The sequence below is a fragment of the Aulostomus chinensis genome, chromosome 20 (assembly GCF_037954235.1).
Source record: "Aulostomus chinensis isolate RoL2024-O1b breed Wild chromosome 20, RoL_Achi_v1.0, whole genome shotgun sequence".
In the NCBI taxonomy this organism is placed as follows: domain Eukaryota; kingdom Metazoa; phylum Chordata; class Actinopteri; order Syngnathiformes; family Aulostomidae; genus Aulostomus; species Aulostomus chinensis.
Window position 1 is genome coordinate 23,382,037 of NC_141339.1, and position 12,688 is coordinate 23,394,724.

The 12,688-nt window shown below is 48.6% G+C and overlaps 1 protein-coding gene across 2 annotated transcripts; it reads left to right on the top strand.

Annotated features, from left to right (window-relative positions):
• Window positions 1–169: 169 nt before the first annotated feature.
• Window positions 170–12,534, top strand: dnajc5ga (DnaJ (Hsp40) homolog, subfamily C, member 5 gamma a). Of its 2 annotated transcripts, none has more exons than XM_086188788.1 (7): window positions 170–352; window positions 6,644–6,771; window positions 7,304–7,517; window positions 7,590–7,746; window positions 7,967–8,142; window positions 8,658–8,697; window positions 8,924–12,534. In XM_086188788.1, the coding sequence occupies exons 2-5, from the start codon at window positions 6,653–6,655 to the stop codon at window positions 8,137–8,139; spliced, it is 663 nt and encodes a 220-aa protein (XP_086044914.1). In that variant the 5' UTR covers window positions 170–352; window positions 6,644–6,652; the 3' UTR covers window positions 8,140–8,142; window positions 8,658–8,697; window positions 8,924–12,534. The 2 variants fall into 2 exon arrangements, with proteins under 2 accessions (XP_086044914.1, XP_086044916.1); XM_086188790.1 differs by lacking the exon at window positions 170–352 and adding an exon at window positions 6,212–6,508.
• The last annotated feature ends 154 nt before the right edge of the window (window positions 12,535–12,688 follow it).

Sequence of the window (12,688 nt, forward strand, 5' to 3'; positions counted from 1 at the left end):
TCTCAGTTGTTGTTGTTTCTGTTTCGTGTTTACTCTGCAGTTCTATACATGTATATAGTTCTACAGACAGATACCCCGTACCAGTATGCTTATTTAATTACCTGTTGTAGTGAATTGGCGGAGTTCATAAGGAACTTGAAAGCAACATCTTCGTTCCCTAGAAATCAGCCAATCAGCTTCCCCGTCCTTTTGCCGGAGACAGATCCGCGACACGAAGGCGACCCGGCGGCAACACCACGGCTGATATTCCCGTGATTCTGAGCCCTTTAACTGGACTTTAAGACACCAAACCGGATGCCTCTATGATCCAGCTGGTATTACGGCGAGATATACAGTGTTCAGTTTACACAAGGTAAGGTGTTTTGACTGTATTAGCTAGCTAGCATGAGGTTAGCCCATTGTGGATAGCCCTCACTCCCCCCATACGAAACTCCTTTAAGAAATCTCTCAATTTAAGGGTGACCTGCTGGTGCACACGCGTCCGTCATTGTTTAGCATTGTTAACCAAGGTGTCATAACGCGTTAGTTTAGGATGCACCCTCGTTTTGGTCGTTTGACAAATGTACGATGAAACGCGTAGTAAAAGGGGAACTTAGAAAAAAAAAACATTGGAAGGGCGCAGGTTGTCAAGGAATTTTAGTGAGGATTCGCGTTACTGCCGGATGACGTGAGCCGAATTCAAGTGTTAAAATTTAAATTACATAAGCTGCACAAAATGTTTTTTTTTCATGGAAATACTTGGGAGTTTAAACGCGGTTTGGTGCAACTGCCCTCATGCTGCTACTAGCTTAGCTGATAGCTTCAGGAGAAAAGGGGGCCACGAGCTCGAATTTTATCCCAACTCTTGATGAAGTTTTGCATGAGGAAAGTATTTTATAGATTAAAAAATAATGGCACAGATAACGCGAGGGGGTGAGATCGACTGTGACGTAAACTGGTTGGGTGTCAGTTTGATGGGTTGTTGACGTAGCAGGGGTTGACTGCGAGCCGACGCGGGGCTAAATTGACCCGGGTCAACGCGGTGGTCGCCGAGGGAAACTGCTCAAATGCCCTCAAATCATTTATGAATGGTGGGGTGTGAAATAGCGGGCCGTCCGTGTGCACAGAGATTATCGTTAGCCCGGGATTAGCGTCGGGGCTCCGCAAGGACAAACCCGCCGTTTCGTCAGACACCACCGGGAGGTTTTATCACCACCGGGCTCGGGTCGAAGTTGTGCTTCCGCAGAGGCAACACAACAAGTGCGCTCTGGATGTGAAGTCAGCCTTTCCTCCTTTGGTCGGAGAGTTGCGTTGCGTTTCCTTTAAATTCGCCTCGCAGGTACCAGGCTGCACCGCCCACCCCCGGCAGCTTCTGCAGATCGAGCGCTTTAAAACTGAAACTGTTGGCTTGTTGTGGATCCTGCAGGTTCCAGCAGACTTCCATGTTCCAACCACGTAGTTTGCTGCCCTTTGGCTCCTGGTGCCCTCAGTTCATGTGTGGAACGGAATTTGTCACCTGAAGCAAACATGGAGTGTGTAAATATTTTTCAGGTGACTTCAAACACTTGGGGAGTCTGCTGACACACTCACACACACACACACACTCACCCATGCAGGCTTAGATGGACATCAGCTGCACTGGATGTATCAAGTGTGTGTGTGACATGAGCAGAGGTTTAATCCCTGTGGAACCATCCAGCAGCATCCGAGGGTCATATTTCTGTACCTGCTGCAGCCACGGTGAAGCGAGGCGACTCGTGGCCCGGGCGTGTGTGTCGTCAGGTTGTTCAACCGCTGATCCATCTCGTCTGTGCCGCGTATGTGATCGCTCATGGGCGTTGGAAGTGGAATCTGACAGTTCCACAGCAAAAAAATGTCAGACATGCCAGAAATCCCTGCTGATTGTCCACGAGTTGAAATGAGTCTTTATTAGGGTGCCAAGAGCCTCCGGACAGCCCAGAGCACCGCCACCCGCCAGGAATTCAAGCAGCTTCTAACGCTCGAGTCAAAGGCCTCGACCCGTCTGTGCGGCCCCGTCTTTAAACGGTTAAACTTGTGCGTTAAGGCTGTGATGCTCCCAGCAGCCTGCAGCCCTTTCCACTAATTAGCTGTGGAGTTAACCCTCCAAAGTCCGGCGTGGAGCATCTCGCTCCGTGCGCTGACCTCGTCTGAGGCCCTGCTGGGGGTTGGTGAGTGGATGCCAGTGAAGGAGGCAGGGGGGCACCGTCACGGAGGACGTGGCATCAAAACTGCACCAGGAGCACAGCTGCGATTCTGAAATCTCAGCAAGGCGCCATCTTTATTTATTGAAGGCCAAGTGGGTGGAAATGGAGTGTTGGTTGTGGAGCTGCAGAGACGTCCCGCCTGCACGCCGTCGTCGACAGAAGCCAGAACGAGACACTGGAAAAATCCCACCACCACCACTTGAATTGGTTTATCAAAGGAAGAGGACAATGATGCAAAAATTAACGTTCCCTCTAAAATGACAAATCATACTGACATTGCGATGGAAACTCAGTCAGATATTATGCAGCCTTTTTGCTGACCAAGTGTTTTTAACTATCACGTCGCGTTTATAACCCCTGTGTAGCTTCATGCACTTGGGTTCCACGGTGGCCAGTGACTGGTTCAGCCTCCCGTCGTTCTCCGCTGCTCCACTAACATCTGCTGGACCGGCTGTCAGAGCGCGGAGGTGCAGGGTTTGTTCCTGAGAGGGAGAGATGCTATTTTTATCAAGAAAGGGGTTTATTTTAAGAGACGAGCTATTCTGAGAGTTTTTCTCTTTCCCGAGTCAAGGAAATAAGTTCTCCTCGGTCCTGGGTTGTCTTTAGTTTTCATATGTTAACAAGCTTCATCGTCTCAGCTAGAAAAGCCTGAAAATGCTTTGTTGAGTGCTGAGGAGTGAGAGCTCCGCGTCTGAAGGGTTCTGTTGTCTCCCTGGAGCCCGGCGGGTGCACCGGCCGTTATCAGCTGATGTGAAAACTCTTCTTTTTTTCTTTTTTTTCTTGTGCTGTGCGGCACTGATGTTATTTTTGGACTGTTGGTGGTTGTTAAACAGTAACATGTCCTGTGTCACAAATACTTTCACCGTACGCGAGGGGGGATTGCAAAAATGATCCATTTTTTTTGTTTTACTCCCTGATTGCATCGGTTTGGCCCTGATGAATGTGTGCAGTAATCAAAGGTAGATTTATCATGCAGTTGCCCCCAGATATGAAGTCTTTATGATCATTTGCTTTTCTCCTCAGCTTCCACACTCCTGCTCTTCTGCTTTCAGCGATCAGAATATCAAGAATTTACTGCTGGATTTATTAAGATTTTGATTCAGAGGCGGCCCGGGGGAGCAGTGGTCCTCACTGTGGCCCCCCAGCAAGAAGGTTGTGGGTGGAGCCCCGGCTGCAGCACGGGGTCTTTCTGGGTGAGTCTCCATGTTCTCCCTGTTCCTGCTGGGTTCTCTCTGGTACTCCAGCTTCCTCCACAGTCCAAAGACATCAAGAGGGACCAGGTTAATCCAGACTCTAAATTGACCGTAGGCGTGGCTGGGAGAGCCAATGGTTGTCTGTCTCTATGTGTTGGCCCTGCCATGGACTGGTGACCTGTCCAGGGGAACGGCTGCTGGGATAGGCTCCACCCCCACCACCCTGAACAGGAGGAGAGGGAGAAGATGGATGGATTTTGTTTCAGACCATTTTTCAAGAGGGCATAAAACCGACAGATACGTCAATATTAATTTCCTGCGTTTCAATGACAGACGGCCGCTCGCCGGCGTTTTCAGTGCGAGTGCAGAAACACTCGTGCAGGTTGTTTGGTATTTTTCAGCTTTTGTCTCTCAGCTGACATCCTGGAAGCGAGTGCGTCTTGATGAATAGCAGCTAAAATTAGATCAAGGCCTGAACTTGATGAAACGTGGAGTACAAAGGATTTGCTGCTGGAGACTGAGACAAAAGCTTTGGGGGGGGGGGCATCACGGTCTCTGCTCCAGCGCTCGTGTTGGTGTGATGAATGAAGATCGTGTGAATACTAACAGTTTAGTTTTTAAAGTTATTTTAAGGCTGATTAACCTTATTGCCCTGCCTCGATGATGCCGGGGGGGGGGGGGGGGTGCGTGGTTACTAAAGACCCTCGATGGTCTCAGAGGTTCATGTCCACATCCTGTGGAACCGCTTCCTGTCCACAGATGGATTCCTGGTCTGAGCAGCAGGTTTGCAGAAATATTTACATCAGCTTTCTTGGCTGCGGCGGCGCTGCCATCTGGGCCTGCGGCGTTTCCACCATTGATTAAAATAATGGCCTTCTGTACCTCCTCTCTGAGGGCTTCACTCCAATTAAGATCTCAACCGATTAATCGTGTGGTGGAAGGCTTTCGTTGGATCGTTGGAACAAACTGGCACGGCGGGATTAGAGACAGCACAATCAGCCGTGTTATCTATGCATTTACTGCGTCGTTGTTGGGTCTTTGTGTGTCTATTGTCTGTCGCCAGCGTTTCTGCATCATCGTGAAATCCCCAACGATGGGCCGTGATTGGCTGGCTGAGAACTCTGAACCACCCCAGGGAATGTTCTCGTAAATGCCTCATAGATGTTGTTGATCCGTAAGAGTCCTTTGGGGATTGTTTTCACGATAAAGGAATCCGAACGTCGTTCGTCTGTCCAACAGTCCAGGAACCAAATGTTCTTGGTTTTCTGTTAGAAGTGAAAGTAAAAGCCACAAATCCTGATTTTAAGATTCCAGAACTAGAAAACACAAAATGTTTCTTTGCGTGAAAGACAGAAACGATTCATGAGAGATTGAAGCAGCTGGCAGTTCATTTACGCTCTCGTTATGTGAGACGTTCAAGTTCAGAGGTAAAAAAAAACAAAACAGCTTTGGTTTCCAGGTGTGCCGAACACTTTTTCAGGTTCTACATTCATGTTAAAAATATGTGGTGGGGGTGGAGCCTATCCCAGCAGCCTTCCCCCTGGACAGGTCACCAGTCCATGGCAGGGCCAACACATAGAGACAGACAACCATTGGCTCTCCCAGCCACGCCTACGGTCAATTTAGAGTCTGGATTAACCTGGTCCCTCTTGATGTCTTTGGACTGTGGAGGAAGCTGGAGTACCAGAGAGAACCCAGCAGGAACAGGGAGAACATGGAGACTCACCCAGAAAGACCCCGTGCTGCAGCCGGGGCTCCACCCACAACCTCCTTGCTGGGGGGCCACAGTGAGGACCTCTGCTCCACCGGGCCGCCCAAACAAACAGCTTTATTAGAATTAAACTCTCGATATACTTTGTTCGACTAAGTTAAACATGGCGGAGCTCTAACGGCTGGACAAACTACGAGCACCATTTTAAATCACCACTTCTATGTGCTGAGGGAAAGAGAGAAGTCTTTTAATGTTTGTGTGATCAGGAGCCCGCACACTGACAAACACCTTGATCGGTCCGTGACAGGCCGATGCTGACGAGGCATCGTCAGGGGTCCTGGTACATAAACTTGATGCTCTCCGCACCTCTGAGTGAACGTCTGTACTGAGCTGCTTCAGGCTTTCAGCCTCAGGTGAATTAAATCTGTGACATCACCAGTAGGCCTCACACCCAGCATGGCGTCAGCCTGATATTTAAAACCAAGGTGATAGAAAAGGAAGGAAACGCTACCTGTGGTGATGTTTCATTCCTAGTTTACGCATCTTGGCATTGTTTCTTATCCTTGAGCTGGAACGACTAAAGCTCTCTCATGCTGAGCTGAAACAACAAAGGCTCGATTCACGCAGGCCGTGTGATGTGGAACTGTTGCAAACGTCTGAGATTTTAATCCCGCGCAAATCTGCCTCGTCTGGTTTACGTCAAGTCAACAAATTCCAAAGCAAGTTCCCCCAAACGTTCCCGTCCCCACTGAGGTTCCCTGAAATAACGGCTGCCCGGAGTGGAGCCGTGTTCATTCAACCCTCCTAATTATTGTTTTATGGGTCTCCTGGAGTCCAGGGACTGATCCGTCCAGTTGATACGACACCTGGCGAATTAGACCGCGTGTGTGTGTGTTTGTGCGTGCGTGTGTTAGTGTGTGTGTGTGTGCGTGTGTGTGTGTGTGTCTAGCCAGACTCTGACCAGGACATTGGCTCTCACTGACACTGACTTGGATGGGTAATCTGTGAGATCAGCAAAACATAATCTTCTTTAGTCAACGACCCGGACAACATTATGTGCAGCTGAGTAAGAGTGTGTGTGTGTGTGTGTGTGTGTGTGTGTGTGTGTGTGTGTGTGTGTGTGTGTGTGTCACTATGTTAATAGAAGTAACATTGTACATTGTAATTGTTATCCATTTGTTTGGACTGTGAGCCAGCCCACAGCAGGCGCTTGTACCACGATATATTTCCTGGAAAGGTTTTTGAAAAATGGATAAAGCCAGAAAATGTAGGCAAACGTCGTAGAGACCTCTCCACAAACGCCATGTATGCTGGTCGATTCTGATGGATCTCTGTTTATAGAATTCACGTATCTATCGAACCTCTGCAGAATGTTCTCGCGATGAAAGTTCTCCTCAAAGGTGCGGGAGAATCGTAGAAGTGCATTTAAAATGTGTTGGATTCTGCTGACAGATTGCGAAATCTGAACTCTTGGACTTTTGGAATCATCTCTCAGTGGTTTTGATTTGTCAGTCTTTCCTTGTCCCCTGTGCCAGAGGTGAGCCATGGCTGAACCGAACGCCACCCGCCCCCAGAGGAAGATGTCCACGGCTGGGGAGAGCGTCTACAAGGTTCTAGGACTGGAGAAAGGAGCGTCCCCAGACGACATCAAGAAAGCTTACAGGTGAACAGGCCTGCAGCGCCGGTCGCACCTCCGTGTGTCCGCTTTATTTAGCAGTTTTTCAGGAGCTGATGAAGATTTTGCTGCAACATCATAAAAGACTCCATAGCAGGGTCCGGGGGAGTAGGCAGACCTGATAGCTGCCTGGGCTCCATGAACCCCTGATATATGGACATCAAGAAAGAAGTCAATCATTAGCAAGGATGTTAACTTTGGATTTTGCTAGCATAACGTTAGCTTTCCTGCTCTCAAGTGAGCCACAGCTCTACGAGCTCAGTGGGCCACATTCAGCTCCTGTGGCCGAGTCGTATCTGGGGTCCGTTCTATTTACTGGAGCGGGGAGGTTTTCATTGCAGACCAACGTTTTGAGATTAGCATAAACCTTGTTGGGTAATATCCTTTGCTAGATTACACAATGACGGGGGATTTCTCCCAGCAAGATTTAACTTCCTCATGTTCACTGGTTTCCTCTTGGTTACGGCATCACTTGGCATCATTAAGTTCTCGCGTGCTTTCTTTCCTTGGCACCCATCAGGAAGTTAGCATTGAAGTACCACCCGGACAAGAACCCAGACAATCCCGAGGCAGCGGAGAAGTTCAAGGAGATCAACAATGCCAACTCCATCCTCAATGACGAGACTAAGAGGAAGATCTATGATGAGTACGGCTCCATGGGCCTTTATGTGTCCGAGCAGTTCGGAGAGGAAAGTGTCAAATACTACTTCCTCATGTCCAAGTGGTGGTTCAAGGTGGGTGGTTTTGTTTTGCTGTGGCTGAAAGGTAGATCAGCTGAGGTTTAACCCGTCCGGTGGTCCTTGCAGGGTCTGGTGCTCTGCTGCACCCTCTTCAGCTGCTGTTGCTGCTGCTGCTGCTGCTGTTTCTGCTGCGGGAAATGCAAACCGCCTGAGGACGACGAGAACTACCAGTACGTCGACCCAGAAGACCTGGAGGCCCAAATCAAAGCGGAGCAGGACGGAGGTAAGAGGGTATCTCATGATGGTGGTTAAGTGAATTCTCTGTATTCCCTGGTACCGTCCTGGATCTCTGCCTCCGTCAGACTCAGTGACACATTAGTTTGTTTGTGAGCGTTTTGTTTCAACCCAGGATTGAATCTAGAGTCTGAGGCGTTCACGGACCCACCAATGGACTGAATACACTCTGATGGTGCAGTACTTGTGTTTTCATGCTCCACCTACAGGTAACACAGTAATTATAGGCCAGCCCACATCCTCTGTGGGTCCAGAAACCCCCGATGGTAAAAGTCAGCCCATTCCCCTCCCCATGCCCATGCCTCCACCGGAGCCCCTGTTGCCAACCTCCAATCCAGCAGGGGAAGAAAATCCCGGAGAGACCTTACCAGAGTCGAAATGACTCGTAAGAGCCGCCGTGTCTCCTCTGTGTGTCTGATCGCTGTGTCTCGTCCGCGACGTCGTCTCCTTCCCTGGTGTCACTTGCCGATTGTGTCGATGCTCATCGCAGCTCCTAACAAAGCACCTGCGCATTTTCCCTTCAGCCTCCATCACATCACTCACGCCGTCTTGCACCTGCATGTTGTCCCCATAGCAAACTCGTCTCATTCACTACACGTCGACAGGAATCTTGTGCTCGTTTTGCTGCTTCATGTTTGACACCGATGCGGTTCTGAAATGATAATCAATCAAATACTTCTTCAAGTTGAAAATGAACCAAAGAAACGGCTTCTCTGTCTGTCAATCATCCGCCTGCAGCCTGCTGTCATCAGACTCACTGTTCATCCTCATCGTGTCTGTCCTCCTGATGGGGCGTGAAGACATCTGTAGGACAAATTACGCTGAACTTGATGTTCTCTGTCACTTTGCTTCTCTTATGATGTTTGATGATAATGTTTCTGGTATCCCTCCCCCCCCCAGGGAAATGACAGTGGTGATGAGCGTCCGCCACAGGAAGCAGGTACAGTAACTTGATTTGTCCAGCAAACCACCAGGAGACAAGTAGCACCCTGAGGTGTAGCTCTGGTTCCTGGTTTATGATGCTAGGCTGCATGCTGGGATACGTCGCTAAGGTGCTGATGTGATAGTTTTATTTCAGTTCGGTCATGTGACTTCATTTTTAGAGGACTTGTTTGTGGAACCAGTGGCTCCAGTTCCCCTGGGTTTGACCTCTGTCTCCTCCTCAGGCAGTCGACCCCCCTTTACGATCCAGCCACATCTGACTGCTGCTCCCACCGACGCAGAGCTCAACCAGCCACCAGCCGGCCCCGCCCCCCCTCGCCTGACACCCCACCCCCTCCTCCCCACCCTACCCACTGGACGACATCTCTAAGGTGGGCACCTGAAGGCTCTTGGCCTCCTCAGTGGGGCAGAAGTCTGTAATCTACTAGCACTGAGTTTGTCCGTCATTGAAGCTGCAGGACGTCAGTCCCATCAACCCCTGGACGACACACACGCCGCCGTGGAACGAACCGAGGAATATTCATGCATTTACTGGTTTGTCCATCGTGAGGACAGACAAACCACAGAGTGCGGCTTCGTTCCTCAAATGAGTCCACTTTGTTCCAGCGTGTGCCGCTGTCCAGCTGGGGCTGGTCATGAGCGCGCTAGTCATTAAGGACCAGGGTGGCGACGTGTCCGGACTTGATGATGATGATCTGTTCGAGTTTTGCCACTCAAACCAGTCAGGATGTGACGGTGGTCAGGATGACGCCAAACCTTGAGATGACATCATGGGAAGGAGATGCAGACCGGATCTCTGTCCCTTGGTCCTGACCCTCCCGTCTCCTCTGCCAGGGACTCTGTTAATAACGCTTTCTTGTTCTGACTTCGCTCTCCATGAGGAAAGCAAAGACCTGAAACTGCTTCTCCAAAATAGCGCCACAGTCGTAGGTGTGGACGGAGGAAACGCAGCAGAAGTGACTGCATGACTCCTCTAAATGTCTGAGCCAAAACCAGAATCTGAACCTTCAGGAGCAGGCCTGAGCCTTCCTCCCCGCCGTGAGCATGCACTTTAGTTTGGATGCATGCCTCCTCCTGTACAGCACTGGAGTCCAGACCCCAGCCGCCAGCGCAACGCCCTGAAGGTGAAACCAGCTTCTGGTGCCACCAACTGCTTAGAGGATGAAGCCCCCAGCATTAGCGTAGCTGCTGGCGGAGGCCATGTCTGAGAAGAAGAAACGCAGCACCCAAACCAGTTGATTTCATTTCTCTTCTGACTGAACCACTTGGTTGCACCTGTGTTGCAGTTTTAATCAGTAGATCAGGTTTAAGTAGAAGGTCGTGCCATTTGCTCCGTAAGCCACCGCTGTGGTGAAGTAGTTCCTGTCGCGGGCGTCTGGCCGATGCACCTTGTGAAGCGGGTTTGTTGCCATTTTCACTGTTTTTGTTCCAGCTGTAAATGTTTTGTTGTACCTCAGAACGTCACTGCAGAAACATCGACTGAACTTTTACTTGATTAACTGTTGAACCTCGGGTCCAGATTCACTACGGTGACAGTGCAACATTTGTAGTTGGTTCATTTCTTCATTATTTACTGATGATTGTGTAATTGTTTTCAGTCAAAATTGTCCCTCTTCATCCCATCAGACATTTCTTCTTGTCGATCACAATCTCAAATGTATCCCGTTTTCATTCAGTCGGGAAAAAAAACGGTACGTTGATGTTAGAAAACCTGGTAACCAACCTTGCTAATTGTTGGTTTAAAAGCAGCAGATTGATGAGGCAGTGGGAGTTCCGCCGAATGCACCGAAAGTTTAGAAACTGATTTGTGACTCTAAAAGGGGGAGTAGAATTAATCAGCCGTGCGCCTCAACTGCGTCAGCTGATAGGCCGATGAGACGACGTCCACAGATGCACAAAGACGAGATCAACAGACGGACGCTCGCCGGCTCTCAGAGAGCTCCCTGGCTCTGACATCAGCGTCAACATCCAAGTCCTGCTTCTTGACCTGAAACTGCTTTGACAGCTGCAACTGCTCAGTCTGAAGTTTTTAGGTCTCTCTGTCTGAGTGTCGGGGGGGAAAACTGCGCCAACGCTAACAAGAGTGTCAGGTGACTGATGCTCACTGTCCTCGCCACATCGGCGTATAGCCCAGATGCGAGGTGGGGCCGTAGCCGCCGGCGGGGTAAACCTAGTGAATCTGGATCTGTGTCGGTCGGGTTTAACAGCCACCAGGTGTCTTTTTTTGATGATCATGACAACGTTTTTTTATACACATGCACTCAAATAAACACTCATTTCCTGCTTTTTAACTTCCTTGCTCACTGACCTTGTTGCATCGCTCTGGTTTCCCTTTTTGGATCAGGTCGGTTCTTACAGGAACCTTCACGAAGATTAAGAAAGAACCTTAGTTGGCATTATTTTTGTTGTGCAGGATCTCAGTGGTACTATAAAGGCCGTGCGTTTGTGCGTGCGTGCGATGAAAGGCGGCAGGTTGTAGAGTCGTTTCAGCTCCGGCAGCAGAAGTTTCCCCGTCTGTGAAACCTCACGGCTGCTCTGATTCGACGCTGCTGTTCCATTCGTTCATGATGTGTTTCAGCTGAAAAAAAAGAAAACAGCACAACAAGGAGACGCGTCACTATGCAAACAATATTAACTTGTCACCAACGTCACCTTTCATTCAGCCTCTCATGCTAACTCCTGCTAGCGCTAGCCTCCAGTTTAGTGCTCCATTTTGTTTAGAAGGGTGAAATTATCTCCTGAGCTGCGGCATTTCTGTCCAGAAATCTGGTCACTGAATTTAAGTTTAAAAAAAAAAAAGAACAAATTTATTTTATTTTCTGGAAAAGACATTTGGTGCATAAAATAAAAGTTCACTCAGGAACATTTTGTTGCCATAAACTGTTCCGCGTCGTCAGCGTCAGGCTAATCTTTTAATATTGTTTGCATAAGTAGTTGAGAAGGCGCCGGCTCATGGCTGAGGCGGAGGAACGGGCTCCTGGTGTGACTGCTTTGTTTTCCTCCCTCTATTATTAGAAGCCACAGCAGCCGTTTGTCACGTTCTAATAAATAAGAATCCATGAAGGACTACATTTACAGTCCGCTGCTAAATTTTTCCTGCGAACTGCAATAAAATTTTGTAGATTTGTAGATTTGTAGGATATAATTGCGAGTTTCCAGCTGCTCATGAAAACCAGCTCAAACAAAATGTCCTTCCCTGGATTTTTGGCTTTTCTCCGGAACACAAAAAGTGATTTGGACCATAAAGTAGCCAAACCTGGATGTACTTCCATCCGTCAGATTTCACACTTCATCATAAACCCTACAATGCCATCGCACCCTGAGAATATTTATTGTTTTTTTTTTAATATTGTAAAAAAACTCATAAAACCACAAATGAACTGACATTTGTTTTGACTTGTTTTTATTAATGTCTGTTTTAACAGTGTACATATCCTTTTTTTTAATTTATGTGAAATAGAAAAGCTATGATTTAATTTTACAGGAAATGATGATTTGGTCATCTTGGCTGTTAAATTAAGAGCTCAGGCACTCCATGCTAACTTGTTAGCATATTGTGAGCTTCCAGCGAATTCATGTATGCTAACGAGTTAGCATGGACCTGAAGTTCGTGTTCCCTCATGGAGAAGCGGATCATTGGGACAATCGACCAAAAACATGCTGCATTTCTTTTTACGAGTGACAAAAAACCACACCTGAACGCAACACACATGAGGTTCCGATGGTTCTTTTGTCGTTCCAGGTGGTGTTTTGTTCTTGGGGTGTATCACTCACCGTTGTGGTTCCCTGTGGACGATCTGTAAATGAATTACTATGAAATTAAACCAAATAAAAAAGGGGGATTTTGTAATTTCCTGTCAGTTTGTCTTTTATATTTACCTCCTTGCTACAATGGCAGTAGCAGGTAGTTTCGGCCTCGTATGAGCACCCCAGCTTCGGGGCCTCCGAGGCAGCTTCAGGACCCTGAGGAACCCTGACCAGCTCCCTCT

What these genes read in the sequence shown, in the direction of transcription:
- dnajc5ga (XM_086188788.1), top strand. Translation starts at nt 6,653, where the DNA reads ATGGCTGAACCGAACGCCACCCGCCCCCAGAGGAAGATGTCCACGGCT. An exon ending in GACATCAAGAAAGCTTACAG is followed by an intron (nt 6,772 to 7,303) that starts GTGAACAGGCCT and finishes GGCACCCATCAG; the next exon opens with GAAGTTAGCATTGAAGTACC. An exon ending in CAAAGCGGAGCAGGACGGAG is followed by an intron (nt 7,747 to 7,966) that starts GTAAGAGGGTAT and finishes CTCCACCTACAG; the next exon opens with GTAACACAGTAATTATAGGC.